This window comes from Quercus suber, unplaced genomic scaffold (assembly GCF_002906115.3).
Source record: "Quercus suber isolate HL8 unplaced genomic scaffold, Cork oak 2.0 scaffold_182, whole genome shotgun sequence".
NCBI lineage: Eukaryota > Viridiplantae > Streptophyta > Magnoliopsida > Fagales > Fagaceae > Quercus > Quercus suber.
The window spans coordinates 638,237-658,917 of record NW_027069640.1 but is presented as its reverse complement, the minus strand read 5'-3'; the positions used below and the strand labels follow the sequence as shown (position 1 = coordinate 658,917).

At 42.7% G+C, this 20,681-nt stretch overlaps 1 protein-coding gene across 1 annotated transcript; it reads left to right on the top strand.

Annotated features, from left to right (window-relative positions):
* The first annotated feature begins 19,593 nt into the window (after positions 1 to 19,593).
* Positions 19,594 to 20,681, top strand: LOC136069652 (uncharacterized). The gene is made up of 2 exons (XM_065778410.1): positions 19,594 to 19,900; positions 19,954 to 20,681. The coding sequence occupies exons 1-2, from the start codon at positions 19,594 to 19,596 to the stop codon at positions 20,679 to 20,681; spliced, it is 1,035 nt and encodes a 344-aa protein (XP_065634482.1).

The following is a 20,681-nucleotide window of genomic DNA, read 5'->3' as shown; positions in this document are numbered from 1 at the left end:
TAAGGGTTCCCAGAAGAGGAATACTGACGGGGTAGTCATTCGTCCGTCAAAAAAGCCAACCGTCACTCCTGGGAAGTCGCCCCCCAAGTCGGGCCATGGAGCAGGGAAGGGTGTTATGACCTCTTTTGGTCCCGTCCTGCAGGGACCCCATAGCCTGCTGACGCATAAGGATTTTGCCGTCGAGACTATTGAAGCCCTTATAAGACCGACGGATATAGATCCTTGCGCTCAGCTGGGGACGGAAGAACTGGGGTCGTCAGCTTTGTTCGATCTCTCACGAGTAAGCCGTCAGCTTTTTTGACTGACGTGCTTAATCTTTCTTTTTTGATAACTGACGGTTGTATCTTTTTCTAGGTCTTGGTTCGTGTGAAGGCGCTGCAAGACCGGTGCGTGGCCAAGGAGGGGGTCGTCACTCGTGTTAGCAAGCATAATGCTAACATGCGAGACCAGCAGGCTCAGTATAAGCAGGCGGTGTGCACACTTAACCTCGAGCTGGAAGAGGTAAAGGAGAAGTTGGAAGAGGCAAGCCGTCAGAAGGGCGAGCTAGAGGGAGAGCTGACGGCCCTTCGTGGACAGTTGGAGACGGTAGGGGCTGACACCGTTGAGAAATTCAAAGCGTCAGACTCCTTTATCGATTCTTGTGGTGGCTATTATGGCACGAGATTCGATGACTGTCTCAAACAGGTTGCGTCAGCTTTCCCTGAACTGGACCTATCTGGAATTACCTTGGACGACGCTCAGCCTATGACGCCTGCTACTGATGCCGTTACTGCTGGTCTTAACGACCTGATTGATTCTCCCTCACATGGAGGTAGTGGAGTTGTCTTGGCCCAACCTGCTGCAAACATTCCAACAACTGTCGCGACTCCTCCTGTGGTGCTGCTTGACGGAGAGGACCCTTCTGTTAAGTAGAAAAAAATTTTTAAGTGACGGTTTTTATTTTTGTAGCTCATGTTTTTCCCTTCTCTTTAATTTATGTAGCAAACAGCTTTATTAAGTGCCCCTTGGGCCCCAATGTGTAATATTTTAATAGCTTTTTAAATGCCTTTTTAGGTTTTGATTTGTTCGTAACGCCGTCACTCTTGATCACTTGTATGTAGCTACTTTTTAACTCATATGTTTCGATTTGAAAGAACGAAATCAGGATTGTGGGCCCTTTTAGTTTAGTGTACCGTCAGCTTTGCTAAACCGTCGGTTTAAACTTTGAGCTTTCTAGTGTAAATCTACTTAATAAATTCGTCAGTTTTTTTTTGATCATTTCATTTCAATGTTTGTAGAAATTTTTGGCAAAATCCTATTACCTCGTGACAAGGTCATCTGCCTTATAGACTTGTCCATTTGTGGACTGATAGATTCAACCTTTTTTAGACCGTCAGTCTAATGGCTGATGTTATTGGTTTACGCACTCCGTCAGCCTTTTATTTAGACCGTCAATTTTTGTCGTTTTGTCCATCTTGTGGACTTGATTATTTTTATACCGTCGGTTTAATTTGATTTGTCCATTTTATGGACTTGGTCATTTCTTAGACCGCCGGTTATTTGGCTCGACCGCTTTGCGGACTCGGTCATTTTTTAGACCGTCAGCTTTTTGGTTCGTCCGTTTTGTGGACCTGGTCATTTGATAGACCGTCAGCTTCAGAGCTGAGACGATTGTGTACTTGCCCACTTTTTCAGTCTTTCGGTTAGACCGTCAGCTTGAGAGCTGCGACGATTGTGGACAACCACTTTTTTAATTTGATGTCCATTCTATGGGCTTGGTCATTTCTTAGACCGTCAGCTTGAGAGCTGAGACGATTGTGGACTTAACCAGTTTTATGGTCTTTTTAGGTTTTAAGGCCGTTCACGTTTTGTGAACTTGAACTTGTAAGTAGGTACTCCAATAATTCTGAATAAACTCTCATTGTCATGCATTAATATAAAAGGTAGTCTGGAAACAAAATCTGCCCATTTTGGGCTTATTGTAGCAAAAACATAAGTAGAAGAAACTGCCCATTGGGCTTATTGTAGCAAATATTTAAAAAGGTAATCGATAAGTCTTAGTGTACCCCAAAAAAAGTGTTGTTGTTTTTCGTGTCGTCGCCCCTACTGGTAGTACTTCCGTAAGTGTTCCGCATTCCATGGATGTGGTAGCTTCCGTCCGTCCAGTGTCTTTAGATGGTAGGTGCCCTTCCTTTGCCATGCCGTAACTCGGTAGGGTCCTTCTCAATTTGGGCCGAGCTTTCCTTGGGTGGGGTCCCTTGCTGCACCCATAACCTTTCTTAGAACGAGGTCTCCCACCTGGAAGTCTTTGTGTCTGACCCGGGAGTTATAATGCTTGGCCATGCGGTCCTGGTACTGTGCCAGCCTTTGTTCTGTTACCATCCTGACTTCGTCCACCAGATCAAGTTGCAGGCGTATGGCCTCGTCATTCCTCTTTTCGTCATGGTTGTGCACCCTGTAGCTTGTAAGGCCGACTTCGGCTGGGATGACTGCTTCGTTCCCGTACGTTAGTCGGAATGGTGTCTCTCCTGTTGGTGTCCTTGCTGTTGTTCTGTAGGCCCATAGTATGCTCGGCAACTCTTCAGCCCATATGCCCTTTGCCCTCTCGAGCCGGGTCTTGATAATTTTTAGTAAGGACCGGTTTGTGACTTCGACTTGTCCATTGGCTTGGGGGTGGGCGGGGGAGGAGTAGTGGTTCCGTACCCCCAACTGCGAGTAGAAGTCCCTGAAGGAGTCGTTGTTGAATTGCTTTCCGTTGTCCGAGACTAAGATTCTTAGAATGCCAAACCTGCATATGATGCATCGCCAAACGAAGCTCCGTACGTTTTTTTCTATAATGGTGGCCAAGGCTTCAGCTTCCACCCACTTCGTAAAGTAGTCAATGCCGACAATGAGAAACTTCAGTTGTCGTATTGCCGTAGGGAACGGCCCCATGATGTCTAACCCCCACTGAGCGAACGGCCACGGTGCCGTCATCGGGGTGAGTTCTTCGGGTGGTTGTCTGATGACGTTGCTGAACCTTTGGCATTTGTCGCAGGCCTTCACATAAGCCTCGGCATCCTTCTGCATTGTTAGCCAAAAGTACCCAGTTCGTACTAGCTTGTGTACTAGCGATCTTGATCCTGAGTGGTTTCCGCAGATTCCTTTGTGCACTTCTCTCATGACGTAATCTGCTTCTTCAAGACCTAGGCATCGTAGGTAGGGGCGGGAGAAACCTCTCTTATACAAAATATCTCTTATCAGCATGAACCTTGCTGCTTGAACCTTCAGTTTTCTTGTCGCTTCCTTATCATCTAGCAATATGCCGTTCTTCAAGAAAGAGGTTAACGACGTGGTCCAATCATTTTGGGGATCGAGCTCCTGTACGTCGACAGCATTTATGAGTGGAGAGAGCTATGTGAAGGAGAGTGTATTACCAATGGTGGCCATGTATACGGCTGAGGCGGCTTTGGCCAAGCAGTCGGCTTGTTCATTTTCTCCTCGGGGGATCTGTATAATTTTGACCTTCAGCTCGTTCATCCTCCTTCTTACTTGGTTCAGATACTTCTTCATTCTTTCGCCTTTGCATTCATATTCCCCACTTATCTGGTTGACTATGACTTGGGAGTCACAGTAAACGATTACTTTTTCGGCTCCCGCTGCTTTTACGAGGTCAAGCCCTGCTATCAAAGCTTCGTACTCCGCCTCGTTATTGGTGGTAGGGAATTCAAGGCGGACCATACACTCTACCGTATCTCCTTCGGGTGACTGTAGTACGACGCCGGCTCTGGCTGCCTGCCTGTTGGAGGATCTGTCTACATGTATGCTCCATTGCGGGGATTCTTCTGCCCTCCTGTCCTCCCCATTCGTGAATTCTGCTATGAAATCTGCAACGACCTGCCCCTTAACAGCGGTCCGCGGGCGATATTGGATGTCAAACTCGCTTAATTCTATGGCCCAAAGTGCCAAGCGCCCGGCAGCTTTTAGGTTGCTCATTGCCCGTCGCAAAGGCTTATCAGTTAAGACAATAATCGTATGGGCTTTAAAGTATGGCTTCAGTTTGCGTGCTACTGTAACCAGCGCAAAAGCAAGTTTTTCCATGGGTGGATATCTCTCTTTAGCTCCTCGTAGCGCCCGGCTAGTGTAATACACAGGTTTCTGTACTTTCTCTTCTTCTCTGATCAAGGCGGCACTGACGGCAGCTGGGGAGACAGCGAGATAGAGAAAGAGTTCTTCTCCTGGTTGCGAGGGACTCAGCAGTGGTGGGGAAGAGAGGTAAGCCTTCAACTCCTTAAACACTTGTTGGCATTCGGTGGTCCACTCGAAATACCGTTTTAGCATGCGAAAGAAGGGTAAGCATTTGTCTATTGCCCTGGAGACGAACCTGTTTAGCGCTGCTATCTTGCAGTTGAGGCTCTGTACTTCCTTCACATTCTTTGGTGGTGCCATCTCCATTATAGCCCGGATCTTGTCTAGATTGGCCTCGATGCCTCTCTGGGAAACCATGAATCCTAAGAATTTTCCTGCCGTCACCCCAAAGGCACACTCCCTGGATTAAGCTTCATGTTGTAAAAGCGAAGGGTGTCAAACGTTTCCCTGAGGTCTTCTAAATGGTCTTCTTCCCTTCGACTTTTAACCAGCATATCATCTACATACACCTGGACGTTTCTCTCGATCTGCCGTGCGAACATCTTATTCATAAGCCTTTGATATGTTGCGCCCGCATTTTTTAGACCAAACGGCATTACCTTGTAGCAGAATAGGCCTTGGCTGGTTATGAAGGAAGTTTTTTCTTGATCATCATCGTGCATCTTGATTTGGTTGTAGCCAGAGAAAGTGTCCATGAAGCTTAACAGCTGGTGTTGAGCCGTAGAGTCTACTAGAGTGTCGACTCTCGGGGGAGAGGGTAGCTGTCTTTAGGGCATGCCTTGTTTAGATCGGGGAAGTCTACACACATCCTCCATTTCCTGGAAGCTTTCTTGACCATCACCACGTTTGCTAGCCAGTCGGGGTAGTAGACTTCTCTAATGAAATTTGCCTTTTGTAGCTTGCAGACTTCTTCGGCTATGGCCTGATCCCGTTCTGGGGCGAAGACCCGCTTCTTCTACCGGATGGGCGGAAAGGATGGCGATACATTCAGCCTATGCACCATGACGGAAGGGTCTATTCCTGGCATGTCCTCGTGACTCCAGGCGAATACGTCCTGATTCTCTTTGAGGAATGCTGTAAGTGTTCGCCGGATTGCGAGACTTGCAAGGGTTCTAATCCTTGTCATCTGGTCAGGTATAGAGTCGTCCAGGGGTATTTCTTCAAGCTTCTCGACTGGCTCCGTCGTGCTCCGGTGCTCTTCTATGCTCATGGTTTGGAGGTGATCATCCATTTCCATCATGGCCACGTAGCATTCGCGTGCGGCAATCTGGTTTCCACGTAGTTCTCCGACTCCGTATTCTGTTGGGAACTTGATCGTTAAATGATAAGTTAAAGTTGCCGCCTTCCACGCGTTGAGGGTGGGTCGACCTAGGATAGCATTATAGGCAGACGAATGGTCAACCACGAGGAACGTTACGTCCTTTGTGATTTGCTGGGGGTAGTCGCCTGCTGTCACAGCCAACGTGACCGCGCCCAGCGGAAACACGTTTGCACCTCCAAAACCGACAAGTGGGGCGTTCGTTGGAACCAGTTGTTCCTTGCTGATTTTCATCTGCTGGTATGCCGGGTAGTACAAGATGTCTACCGAGCTGCCATTGTCGACCAACACCCGATGCAAGTTGTAGTCCCCAACCTGTAGGCTGACAACAAGCGCATCGTCGTGCGGGTGGTGAAGACGTCGCGCGTCTTCTTCCGAGAACTCGATAACGGGGCTTTCCCTTTGGGCTACATTTTGCACTGGACCCGTCAACTGGATGATTTGGACCATCCGGAGGTACGTCTTTCGAGCCTTTTTGGACGGCCTGGTAGCCATCCCTCCTACAATCATTCGTATGTCACCAACAGGAGGTCTTGGACGGTCATTGTCTCGTCGGGGGGGGGGGGGGGGGGGAGTTTCCTCATAGTTCTCCGACTTCGTATTCTGTTGGGAACTTGATCATTAAATGATAAGTTGAAGTTGCCGCCTACCATGCGTTGAGGGTGGGTCGCCCTAGGATAGCATTATAGGCAGACGAATGGTAGACCACGAGGAATGTTACGTCCTTTGTGATTTGCTGGGGATAGTCGCCTGCTGTCACAGCCAACGTGACCGCGCCCAGCGGAAACACCTTTGCACCTCCAAAACCGACAAGTGGGGCATTCGTTGGAACCAGTTGTTCCCTGCTGATTTTCATCTGCTGGTATGCCAGGTAGTACAAGATGTCTGCCGAGCTGCCATTGTCGACCAACACCCGATGCAAGTTGTAGTCCCCAACCTGTAGGCTGACAACAAGTGCGTCGTCGTGCGGGTGGTGAAGACGTCGCGCGTCTTCTTCCGAGAACTCGATAACGGGGTTTTCCCTTCGGGCTACCTTTTGCACTGGACCCGTCAACTGGACATTTTGGACCATTCGGAGGTACGTCTTTCGAGCTTTTTTGGACGGCCTGGTAGCCATCCCTCCTACAATCATTCGTATGTCACCAACAGGAGGTCTTGGACGGTCATTATCGCATCGAGGAGGGTGCTCTAGAGGTGCTGGTTCCGCTCTTTCCTTGCTTACGAATTTCTGCAATTTCCCTTGCCTTATAAGGGCCTCGATTTGTTGCTTCAAGTCGTAACAGTCGGCTGTGTCATGGCCGTGATCTCGGTGAAAGTGGCAGTACTTGTCTCCGGAACGCCTGCTAGGATCCCCCTTCAGCTTTCTAGGGAAGGTTAGAGCCCCTTAGTCTTTAATTTGCATTAAGACTTGATCTATTAGGGCGGTCAGCAGGGTGAAGCTTGTGAATCTCCCTCCCGGAGGTTTAGAACGCCTTTCGTCTCTTCGATCTCCTGTTCTGGGCCTCTTTCTCCCTTGGTCTGGTCGTGCATCTTCCTGCCTTTCCTTTTTTCTCGGCTTCTCTTCTCGGGCCTGCAACGCGTCCTCAGCATTCATATACTTAGTAGCCCTGTAGAGTACTTCCGACATGGTCTTCGGGTCTTTTTTGTATAGGGAGAACAAAAACTTGCCCTTTCGCAACCCATTTGTGAAGGCCGCTACAAGTATTTTGTCGTCGGCTTCGTCAACCGATAGCGCTTTCTTATTAAAGTGCGTTATGTAGGATCGTAACGTCTCGTCCTCTCTTCGCTTGATACTTACCAGGCATGCCGTGGACTTCTTATACCTATGTCCCCCAATGAAGTGTGTAGTGAATTGAGCGCTTAGCTCCTTGAAGGTGCTGATAGAGTTGGGCATCAGCCGGCTGAACCATACCCTTGCAGGGCCTTTGAGTGTTGTGGGAAAGGCCCTGCACATAATCTCATCTACTACCCCCTGAAGATGCATCAGGGTTTTGAAAGTTTGCAGGTGGTACAGAGGATCCTTCACCCCGTCATAGCTATCTATGTTCAGCATGCGAAACTTGTGGGGTAGGGAGAAGGATTTCACGGCCACAGTGAAGGGTGAGTCGGTACGGTTGACTAGATCGTCAAGATCACTGGAGACTCGCCCCTTGAGGACGTTCATCATGACCTCCATCTGTTCCCTCATTGCCTGCATCTCGGCGGCAAAATGTGGTGGAGTCGCATCCGTGAGGGATGGCATGCTCACGTGCTGCCTCTCTGGCCTGCTTGGGGCGTGGCTGCCCTCAGGTCTCTCCTGATTCTTCTTTGGAGCGCTAGTCCTTTCCTGATCTTCTGGTTGGTCATTTAGTGCTGCATCCTTCTGGCGCAGCTATTTTTCCAAGTCGAGGTTCTGTTTGGTGAGACGCTTCACAGCGGCACCGAGAATCCGAACTTGTCTCTCAAGGGCAGTCGTGGGTGGTTCCTCTCCTTGTACGTCATTAGTAGTCGCCATTGAGCGAGTGAGTACCATGCAACCCTTTAGTCCGGGAAACGATAGAATGGCTTAATTACGAGTTTCCCACAGACGGCGCTAACTGATGACGCCGAAAATATCAATAGTGAGTTGCACAATGCTCGTACCCTCAAAACGACACCTGCACAAAGAAAAGAGGACCTAACGGAGAGCACCGGTATGGAGCCGGCCAAATACCCTCCGAAGGTCAAGTTAGAACTCCTTTCAACTCTAGAGTGCTAGAGAGGGGTTAATTATGCGTACCTCGATTTATGAGAGTATTGGGGTTTTTATAGTAGTAGAGGGTTGACCTCTCTTTCTTGGAGTAGAAGTCTTTTCCATATAGGAATTCTTATGAGCGTAGATTGCGGAATCCTTTCCTTATAGGACTCTATCATTGAGCGTGGAGTACAAGTCATGGTTTTATTAGAACCGTCGGCCTCTGACCCGTCAGCTTGTCTCATTCCCTTCAGCCATGAAGGGTCATCAGCCTTTGAATGAAATCAGCCCCTTAAGCTCTTCGCGGATTCCCTACCCCGTCAGCCTGTCCCTGTTCGTCAGCGTTAGAGAGCATCCTTCATGACTTAACCCTTCAGCCTGAGTAGAAGCCGACGGGTTAAGCCTATGGTGTTGCGTGCTATGATTTCTCCTTATCAATAATCAAAATATTTAGCTACTTTTTTTCCTAATAAAAAATTTCTAAGAATAGTTCATAAAATAATATGGCATCCATTAAGGGAGAAAAGAGAGGGAAAATTGCCTCTGGGATTCTTAAACAGCCACTAGAAAACACACTCGGATTCAAAGGGATTTAAGATTCACAAGTCTTAGAGGCCTGAAGAGCAATCTAAATCTGTGATTTTTAAACTTATTTGAACCTTGTAACACGTCTTAGTGAGCATGATGTATCACAAAACTTAAGAAAATAATGAGACATTCCATGTTATCCTAAGGATCCCTAACGTTTTTTATTTTACTTTTCTTGCTCATATATCATTCTTTACTGTCCCTTGCTGTTCAATACATATTTGCTTGTTGTATGTTAGTATGTATGTGTTGTAGGATCTACGCTTTGTGCACCACTTGGTTCGAAATCAGCCCAATTTAGCTGCGGTGAACCAAGCCCAGTCCTTTAAAGCATAAAGCATCAAGCTCAGGATCCTCGTTCTTTAACTTGGGCCTGTGTGCTTCTTTTTTTTTTTTCAAAAAAAAAAAAAAGAACCCAAACACACACTATGCAATAATCCTAATACAAGTAGTGCCTTTCAGGAAAGACAAGTTAAGATTCCAAACCTTCTTTTTTGTATCAACTTCCAAGGTTCAGATCTTTTAGACTAGGCTTATTTATTCTTTAATCTTGAGTAGAAAGTATTCTAGGACATTCAATGCACTCTTGTTGTTTTGACACGGATTGCCAAATGGGGAGATTGTTAGGGACATATTTTATGTAATTGGCATATCCTTTGACAAAACACACTTTACTTGTATTTGGATAAATCTAAGTAGGTTCAAGATGATCATTACAAGTGGTTAAATTGAAAATATGAAGATTACTCAAGAACTGCCCAAGAAAAGTGCAATCTACAGGTCTCGATACCTCCTCGACAGAATCTCGATCTGTCGAGATTCATTAAAGCTTGACAGATGTCTCGATCGATCAAGCTTTCGGGTTTTCAGATTATAGCCAGTAATGTTTTTATTCTAAAAGGCTATTTGTTTGTGGGTTTGTATAATCCTTATTGAACAAGGAAAAGCCCAAGGTTTGTGTAAATCTATTTGGAATAGAAGAGCTTATTAAGCTCCTATTTAAAGGAGGTGGAAAAAGAAAAACCTAACCCTAGAGAGCTTCATAAGGTTTTCTTTTCGAAACCCTAGCCTCCTCCTACAGAAGAAAGAGTTCTTGCTGCGTTTCTTGTACGCCTTTGGGTTTTGTAACCAAGCAAAGTCTCTTGCACCAACATTGAAGATCTTATTGGTGTTTCTATGTGAAGCTGCTGCAAATCAACTACATCAATCAAAGGGTTATTGTGGAGTTAGTCACATACTTGGATTCGTGCAGAGTAGTAAGCGCATACTGGGATCCGCGCATCAAATTGGTTAGTCATGTACATAGGAGCCATGCATCAAAATGGGAAATTATCACTGTAGAACAAGTCCAACTGGGTATTGGGGTACGGGTTCAACTATGGGTTGGTATAAGGTACTGAGATTCCTTTACTTGTAATCGTTTGTTGTGATAATAGTGGAGTTTCGGGAGTGGTGACCTGAAAATCACCTGGTGGGGTTTTTGCCGTCAGGTTTTTCCCATTCGTAAACAAATCACTGTGTTATTTATTTTCCGTTGCATAATTAGTTTATTGGTGATTTGTTTGTGCTATCACGCGTTTGCATGTTAATTAACTTAATTAATTCACTTGGCTAAATTAATTGATTAATTTATCACAAGGGGTCGATTCGTTTTTGACCTTGTTCAGCCTTCCTCAATTGTTGTTTTCACCCCTGCACAAGCTCTCCCCACAGACGGCGCCAATTGTAGGGTCTGTTTTCGTAGCCCAAGCCCAAAAGGTATGGATTAAAGGCCCAACGAACCCAGGACAATGAATTTGTAGAGAGTGGGCGAAAGAGCTGGGCTAGTTATGAATTAAACAATAGTTGGCTAAGGTATTTAGGATCGAAATAACGTGAAATAGTGCCTGAAAAACTCAATGAATGAATGTCCGAAGAGATGTTTTATTGAGTGAACAGTAATTACAATACTCAGAGCTACAGGTAAAGTTTTTGTTTCCTCCTTTTTCCCCCCTCCCTTTCTTTCAGGGGCCCTTCTTCTTTATATAGCCTCATCACTTATCATCCCTGCCATCCACTTGTCCCTCATCTGCGTACCTACTTGAGTATGGGCCACATCAAGCATCTTCTCTAGCTTTTGGGAGTGGCGGTAGGCGTGGTTGCACTGCTCAGGGGTCTTCTCCACATAAATGCGGCCAGAAAAGTTGCTGTAGTGCATTAAATACGGTGACAACAGCTTTTGCTTGAGATAGTTCTTTGTCCGTATCATCCCCTGACATGCCCAGAGTTTATCTTTGTCATTAGGATTGCCGGGAAGGTCATTCGGACTCTCCTAATGCTTGTTCGGTCTAGACAAAACGTACCTGAGGAGTAAAGCCTCTTCGGACAAAAGGTAACCTCTTCGGACTATATTCCTCCTCCACTTCCGGGCTTCCTGCCTTCAGATAGGCTCTGCCCCAACCAATTATTACTCTTCGGAAATATAGTATTCCCCAACATGGGGCCCTAGGCCCACTAAGTAGTTTTGGGTTTTTACCCCCCACATATATATATATATATATATGCATAATTCTTTTATATCTCTTGCCATGTATAATTCTTTCATCATCAATTATTGTAATCCAATTGCTTGCTATGCGTTGGTATTGGTTTTGGTAAAAATATATACATATATATTACCTAAAGAAAGTTGATTTTGCTTCTGCTGCAATTGCCTTCGCAAGAAAGTTCTTCCCCGTTGCAGGTGGACCATATAGTAATACTGCCCTCCATGGTTTTCGGTTCCCTAAACAGGCGAACAAATGATTATTTTTATCCAAAACAACTATATAATATCCACATTAGTGGTCACCATAAGTCCAGCCATTGTTATTAGCATTGAAACTAAGAATATCCGGATAAACTATCTAAAAGCAGAGATTAGAAAACCCAATAGTTAAATACAATGATGGTTGATGGATGAGGAACTTGTAAAAAATTGAGCACACTTTTTAGGCTCTATGGTAGCTTCTGTCAAAACCTCTAAGTTAAATACAATGATGGTTGATGAAGGAGGAACTTACTAGTAAAAAATTGCGGACACTTTTTAGGCTATATGGTAGCTTCTATCAAAACCTCTTTGCAAGTCTCAAGTCCGCCCACATCATTCAACTTCAGGAACGAGTCCGTAAGGTGAAGCCCGAGTTCTACTGTACGAGTTATAGAGGATTCAGGAACTTTAATAATGGGAAAGAAATTTCTTCTCAAAACTGCTCAAAATGCCTTCAAATAAAGTTCATAAGACTCTTGTTTATCTTCATCGTTACTGTTTTCATCTGCCTTACCTGCCTTAGCCAGTTTGCAATGAAACTATTCTCTTAAATTTTTCTCTCAAAGGCCAAAGCGCTATTTTTGATAATAAATAATAAAAATAATACTATTTTTGCATAAAAAGGTTTGGGGATTTTTTTTTAAAATCCTTTATATTATTTTTAAAGATATAGTCTATGAAAATAAGTTCGGTATGTTTATGATCTAGAGAATAAAAGTATGGAACAAATGGCGTAAGAGGAGATAAATTAGATAATACAAAAATTATGATCAAGATCACACCTAAATCAAGCACTCAAAGCCCACTAAAGACCATGAACATATCTCAAAAATATTGCACAGACCCACCTACCAGCTTTTTGCAAAGTGAGTCCAAATTAGTTATTATAATAATAATAATTAAATTTTCTTTTTTTCTTTTTTAATGGTGATGACCTGCATAACACTATTTGTTTTTACTTCCAAAATAGCATGGTGCTAAATCAAAGGTTTTTCACAAAGATATTGTTTGTAACGCAAAATTTAGGTATACTATTTAGGTGCTGTTTTACAGATTCACCTCTTAAAATTCAATTATATGACTACTTAATTAAAAATATACTTCTATCCCATGAAAAAAAAATCGCATGACTGAATTTTAAGAAGTATTCCTAAAAAACAGCACCTAAGGTATTGTGGCTAAGCTTTGTTCGTTTCTAATTGTGATGTGGGGTGGGATTGATATTATTTTTTAGGAACAAAACTAAAATTTTACTAAGGAAAACCGGCTTTATCAACCTGAATTACAGAAGAAAGTTGTGAAGGAACATCTTCCATCTACACAACACATTCCGAGCTTGTTATAACATACCTAGTCTAACTTTGAGCAACTTTATTACCTTCTCTCTTAATGTGAGAGTAAAGCAATTAAGCAAAAAATCTAGAAAAAATCATTGCATCTCGAACCAAAAGTTCATAGGGAGCCAAAGACCTACCCTTCTCAACTAAAGCCTTCATTATCACTTCCAGATCCCCTTCCGAAATGGATTGAGCAAACTCAAGAGCCCGAGCAGTTGCCAATACCTCAATTTCCATAGTTTGAAAAGCTTGAGGAACCTGCTAAGATAGAGATGCTATGACCATACCTTGATTATCCTTAATGATCACACCAATGCCCGATTTATTTTCAACTTGGAACACGACATCATTAAAGTTTATTTTATATAAGTAAGCTAGGGGAGGTCACCACCGAACATGAGGCTTAGGAGGCAGAGGGAGTGGGGGAGGTTGGATTGCTATGAATTCATCAGACCTTTCCTTTGAAACCCGAGCAATCTGATCAACGCTACAACTAGGTTGGTGTAGTCTAACTTGGTTTCTTAATTTGAGTCCAAATTGACCATACTGTCATGGTAAACTATTCTAAGTTCTTTTACTTTTGCATAATCCACGAGACCATTTCGTTGAAGTCTGAAAAGCAAGTGGAGATGCAAAAATCCCAAGAGTTAGAGGCATTCCACACATCATCTAACATAGGACAGGACCAAAAAGCATGAAGTGGAGCTTTTAGGGCCGAGTTACATCAGTCACAACATGGAATATCAATCACCATTCTGTGAACCAGGTTAGCTTTGGTTGGGATAGAATTTCGGCAAGCTCTCCAAATAAGATTCTTCACCTTGTTTGGAGAATGTAAAGCCCATATATTCTTCCAAATTCTAGTACCATGTGTATGAGGATCCACTCTATGGTCAAGCTTTGTCTCCCTCCTAAAAGAACGATAGCCAGACTTACAAGAGTAATTCCCATCCTGTGCCAGATGCTTAAAGAGAGAATCGGCTATTGTATGGCAGGCTAAGCGTATTTCTTGATAGCTTCAGCCTCTAATGGAACAAAGGTGTCATCAATCATATTTGTGTTCTATTGTCTCATAGAGGGATCAATTAACAAGTCGACTGTAGCCTCCTACAAAGATTCCACAACAAGGGAAGACACCATAGTAGGATGCTTAATTAGCAACCAAAGATGTTTCCAGATTTTCACCAACTTACCATCACCAATTCACCAACAAGCACCCTAAGCAATGACATCCCTACCTTTTAATATACTTTTCCAAGAATAAGAGCCCTTCCTTGAATCGTTAGCCTCCATTATGGAGCCATTTGGGAAGAATCTTGCCTTAAAGACTCTATAAAACAAAGAGTCCCTATTATGCAAAAGCCTCCAAGCTTGTTTAGCCAACAAAGAATCATTAAAAATGGCTAAATCTCTAAAACCCATATTTCTCACCATTTTAGATTTTGTCATCTCAACCCATTTAAGCCAATAAATTTTTCTAGTATCACCACATTGTCCCCACCAAAATTTTTTAATTAGGAAAGGAAGTTCAAAGTAACCTATGGCATATATTGGAATAGCTTGAATGAAAGCTTTAAGCAAGACCTCCCACCCTGCTTGAGATAACAACTTGCCCTCCCAGCCTTGTAGCTTCCTCCAAACTCTCTCCTTAATGTAACTGAAGCTTGCTTTCTTCCCCTTACAAATTAGAGATGGAAGATCCAAATATTTCTCATATTATTTAATCTCCTGAACCCTAAAATACCTTTGATAATTAGTCTTGTAGCCTTCAGACTAGACTTGCTAAAGAAGATGATAGTATTATTTCGATTCACTTCCTGGCCAGAGGCACCCTCCTAAGTAGATAACATATCCAGGACTCGGTCATACTCTTCAATTCTAAGGTTGCCTTGCCAAAAAAAAGGCTATCATATGCGAAGAATAGATGTGTTAGTCTTGGTCCCCTTTTGCATAAAGACAAAAATTTTGTTAGGTTCTAAAAGCTTAGAACAATTGGCAAAATGTGAGCTACAGAAAAGAAGAATTCAATTTTTGAAGAGTTCAATCAATCAAAAAACAGGTTCGACCGATCGAAAATCGCAAACATGAAATTTCTATAGAATTCTATTTCAGCCCAAACTTTACTTTAGAATTAGGTTTCAAGTGAAACACTTCTAGTATATAAAGAAAACTCTAAGGCACACTTTAGAGAGATTTTGAGAGAGAGAAGGGTGCATCTTGTGCCTCCTATTGTAGATCTAAGGTTTTTGTACCAAAGCTCTCTTAATTCTTCTACTATGTTATTCCTTGAAGAAACTCAAAATCCGGTGTTGTAGAAGTTGCTGCCATAACAAGATCAACTACTGTTGATGATCTAAACCTTTGAGTGGGATCTCAAAGTCACAAATGTGAGTATTTTTTTGTTGCAGATTTAAGATAGAAGAGTCCGTAGATTTGGAGCTGTACGTGGTTGTGAGTACGTTCTACAAGGGGTAGTTTTAGATTTTAGAAAGGAAATCTATAGTAAACTTCCATTCTATCATAGTGAATTTGTTTACCTTGAGGATAATTAGGTCAAATCCTCCTCAGGTTTTTTACCTTGAAACTGGATTGTTTCATTAGTTTTCCTGTATAATCATATCATTGCCTTCTTTAGTTTTCCGTACTGCATGATATGATATTTTGTTGTTTAACCTAGATCTAATAATTAACCTAAGTAACTACTTGGCTAATTCACTAGGGTTAAACAATCTGTTTTAAGAGGTCTAAACAAACAAACAACTTTAATCTCATTGCTTCTAGTTACTTGTTTAATGATCCCATGCAAACTTTCAGTAAACAAGATAAAAAGAAAAGGTCACAATCGATCTCCTTGCATTATTCCCTTTGATGGATGAATTAAACCTTTGGGCTCTCCATTAACAAGGATCGAATAAGTAACTGTTTTCAAACAAAACATAATGAGATTAATCCAGTGGTCACTGAAACCCATTCTCCTTATAAGATTCTCAAGAAAAGCCCACTCGACTCTATCATAGGCCTTACTCATATCTAACTTAAGTTCCATATAGACAGATTTGCTTGAATTGTGAGTCTTCATTTCAATGCAAAGTCTCAAAAATAGCAAGAATGTTATAAAAAATAAGACGGCCTTTCACAAGAGCCATGGTGCTTTGTGATGACCCTTGGTAAGACCTTCTTTAATCTATAAGCTAACACTTTTGAAAAAATCTTATACAATGTGGGCATAAGCACCCCCACTGTGTTGGGTGGTAGTGGTTTCCTCATAGGAAGTACGCCTCAGCTTAGGGTGGACCAAGCAGAGGGTGTAAATGGAGTCGCCACCTAGATTAGGTCTAAGAACCATCTATATAGCACTCTTGTGGAAGGACTAATATTTACCAGAGCACGTGTCTGAAGTTTAAAAATGGGGATGGGAAGGTGATAGGCACCCAACCCCACCCAACCTGTAGGTCGGCCTTCACTCATTGTGCTACAAATCCTAATCTTATAAAAGGGTCTCCAAACATATTATTCTAAACTCTCTCACGCACGCACTCATTCTCTAATATCCATCTAGAGCATTTAACATGGCATATCCTCCCCAAACCCTAAACATTCATTTGTCATGGCATTTGAAAGTATATTCCAGGGGCAACAAGCATGTCACAAGGCAGTAGCATCAACAAGGCAATAATCAAGAATTATCACATGCATATTCATCATGACAAACATGTCCAATCACTCAAGCATGGCATCCTCATATCCAATCATGCCATCATTCAAAAGATGCATGTTCATATTCATATACATGACTTACCTCACTTACCTCATTGCACCATATCACCTATGCATCAATGCATGTTCATGTTCTATGCATGTTCATGTCATTATCAATGTACAGACCTTAATCATACATCTAATAATCCAAGAATGTGAAACATGTTATTCTGCCAATCCTAATGGTAAATATGTGAAAACTAGGCTAAACAGAACCTAAACATGTAATTTAAAATACACAAAAATTGAAGAAACTTCGTGACTAGCTCGCAAGAAGTTCGTAAGAAAGGTTCCCGTGAAAAGGCCACGTGGGAAGCACATGCTAGAAGCTAAAGAGTCAAGTGCCAGGCTGTATTTCGCTAGTACTTCGCGAGATAGGCCATCTCACGAGGTGCTCGCGAAACGCTCTACCTAGAGGTTTTTAGGTGTGACTTTCTTACCCTTTACCCATACTATATATACCGCCAATGCTCACAAAAGTAAAGCGAGTTATTCAGAGAGAAAACCTAGATAGGTTTGTACAACACAACAAACCCACCTTTTAGAAAGAGAGAGCTACTCATCCTTAGTGAGAAATCATTGTAGCCTTTTCTCCTTTCCTCTCCAATTGTCATACCTTGAGAGGAGATTTGTACCCAAACACAACTCACACATATTCAGAGTGTAGAGAGTGTTTTGGAGCTTGGGAACCTTTGGAAATTTTCCAAAAAGAAGCCGGTGAGGCTTGGTAAATGCAATCGGGCAGTATTACGGGATCCAAAAAGCTAGTAAAGACAAGACTCCAAGAAGTCCATTGGTAGCAAGAGCTTGGAGGTTTCAAGTATATTGGGTAGACTAGGCTTTTGTTATTTGTGTACTCCAACTTATTCACTAGTAAATCAATTTTGACTTGGAGGGTTGCGGAAAGGTTTTTCGCTAAGTTCTTTGGTTTCCTCTTCGATAACGTGTCTTGGTGTTATCTTGTGTTCGCATCTCTCTTCCCTACTCTTTAAACTTTCATTTTATTGTTGATTATGGATGAATATGGCTTAGGGTAGTGTTATTGGTTCATTGCGCTTATTTAGTCTTTTTTCACACTTAGTTTAAGTTAGAGTAAAAGCAATCTAGTCGTAATTGTAAAGTTATTATTTACAACTATATGTTTTGTTGGCTTATATTTCGTGCCATATTTGATTGTAATTTTATTCAATCGTTTGTACCCTGTATTTATTGTAGGATTTCATTGTAAGGGTTGTGTGATAGAGAAAATGGAGTGAAAACTCAAGCATTTGAAGACTGAAGAATTTTCGCGGGTATATCGCAGGTAAGCATCCCGCGAGAAGAAGCATGTGCCTTGCACATGACTGTAATGCGAAGAGTTAGGCTAGATGAAGATAGCTGTGTCTCACGAGTATCTCGCGGGTAAGGCCTTCCCGCTTGACACTCACGAGGCATTCTATTCTGCCAGCCTGTCTAGTCTAATACACACTTTCTGTGCCTACACTATTTATACCCACATTACCCACAAATGTTAAGAAGAGCTTCTGAGAGAAAATCATAGCCAAACATCTTGAGAGTTAGAGATTGTTATACCCATAATTCTCTACACATTTGTTTTGGGAATTTCCTCATCTCCTACCTTTCCATTTCCATACCATTGAGAGGTTGATAGCTCAATCACTTACCACACCCTTTCAGAGTGTTAAGTGAAGTTTTGGTACTGCTGGGAAGTATTGGAAGAAGCTAGGGATGGCAGATGCAACATGGAGCTTGTTGCGGGATCTAGAGAGCTAGACAAGACACGGTTCCGAGAAGCCTTGTTGGAGTAGGAGCTTGGAGGGCTTAGGTACATCAAGTAGATTAGGCTTGGAGAGTCTCTTGCTAACCCATGTATCCTCAACTGATTGTCTAGTGGACCGATTTTCGCTTGAAGGGCGGTAGAGAGGTTTTTCATCGAGTTCTTTGGTTTCCTCTTCGATAACACGTCTCGGTGTTATCTATGTTTGCATCTCTTTTCCCTACTCTTGCTCATTTCATTTTAACTGCTGTGCTGCTTTAAATATGGATTAGAGTAGTTGGCTTGCTTATACGCTTGTGTTTACACTGTTCCGCACTTAGTATTAATTTAGTGTAAAATCAATCAAGCCGTAACTTTAATTTGAGGGTCTAAACAGCTCTTGTGTTTTCAACACATTTTTGAGCTTTCAATTGGTATCAAAGCTGGTACACTCGCTGTGATTTAAATACCTGAGTGTGTTCCTTGACCCCATTTGAGATGGACCGGTCTCAATCTCTAAATGTTCCACCGTATTTTGTTGGTAATAATTATGCTTGCTGGAAAGTCCGAATGAAGGCATTCTTGTGTTCTATTGATGACACTATTTGGGATGCAGTTGAAATAGGTTGGACTAGGCCGGAGGCAGCTAAATCCACTTGGGATAAAGTAGCTCTTGCGGTAGCTAACGCTAATAGTAAAGCTTTGAATGCTATATTTTGTAGTGTGTCTCCAGATGAGTTTCACAGGATCTCTCACATGACAGTAGCCAAGAAAGCTTGGGAGATATTGGAGACCATTTATGAAGGAACAAAGAAGGTGAAAGACACAAAGCTTCAGATGCTTACCACCAAATTTGAAGAGCTTAAAATGGGAGATGATGATTCCTTTGATTCTTTCTATGGGAAGCTCAATGAAATTGTAATTGCTAAGCTTAATCTTGGTGAGAAGATTGAAGATGCTAAGATGGTTAGAAAAATTTTGAGCTCCTTACCGAAGAGCTTCCGAGCGAAAGTCATAGCTATAGAGGAAAGCAAAGATTTGGATGAAATTAAGATCCAAGAGCTCATTGGGTCTCTTCAAACGTATGAGCTTAGACTGCCTTCTCATAAGACAAGTAAATCTCTTGCTCTTAAAATCATCACCGAACGAATGGATGATTCCTCCGAAGAAGATGGAGTGGAAAAGGATGTAGCATTCCTTGCAAAGAACTTCTAGAAATTTCTGAAGATGAAGAACAGTGGGAAATCGTTCAGCAGAGGGAAGTTCTCATCCTCCAAAGGTGATAGGAAGGAGTTTAAGAAGAAAGATGGAAAGGATTCCCAGACTCCTCAAGGCATTGTGTGTTATGAATGCAATGGTCATGGACATCTCAAGAAGGAGTGTCCTAACTATCTAAGAGTGAAGGGCAAGGCATATGCTACAACTCTTAGTGATTCAGATCTATCCAACTCTGATTCGGAAGAGAGCTGTGATGGAGAAGGGAATTACTCTGCCTTTATGACTATTGCTCATGTTAAGTCCTCGGAGGACTTGAGTTTACTAGTGCAAGAACTTGGGGAGCATAGTGATAATCCATGGGAATTGTAGAAGAATCAGATGCTGAAAAAGATGAAGATTCAACCGGTCTTCAAGAAAACTACAATTCCCAACTTGAAAAGTCAGGAGAATACACAAGGGTGGCCAAGGCAGCTGTAAAGCAGATGAAAAAGGCTGAGAAGGACTATAAAAGTCTTCTAGTGCGTTATAAAGAGGCCAAGTGTGAGATAGAGACATTGAATGGTGAGCTGATTAAAGCCTATTCAAAAATCAGATTTCTTGAGCTAAAAGTAGTGCAAGGAAATGCCAAGATAGAGAGGGTATCCATGAAGAAGTTAGATGATGTTGTTTCATCTCAAAAACATTTCTCAGACAAGTCCGGGTTGGGATATACTGGAGGGAGTAGCTCATCGGCCAATGTCACCAAAGATGTGAGATTTGTGAAAGCCAGAGAGCCGGTTGTAGTTGTCCCTACTCCTGAGAAAATAAAGGATGAAAAGAAGAAGAATGTAGCTGACCAACGGGTGTTGAATAAGCCTTGTAATCAAACTGTGGTCAAGCCTAAGGTTCAAGGGAAATCACCTCCAAACTTGCAAAGAGGTCCGAGAATTCAACATTTTTGTCATTTCTATGGACTTCAAGGACACACCAGACCAAATTGCCATAAGCTGAAGGCCTTGAAGAATGCAAGTGTGCAGAGGTCAAAAAGCCCTAAAAATAGAAATTGGGTTGTGATCAGTGATCGGTGCCTTCACCACTTGCCTGGAGAACTTCACTAG

Excerpts from the sequence above, each read along its gene's own strand:
- LOC136069652 (XM_065778410.1), top strand. The coding sequence starts at position 19,594 with ATGAAGAACAGTGGGAAATCGTTCAGCAGAGGGAAGTTCTCATCCTCC. Across the intron at positions 19,901-19,953 it reads TAAGTCCTCGGAGGACTTGA|AAGAATCAGATGCTGAAAAA; the intron begins GTTTACTAGTGC and ends TGGGAATTGTAG.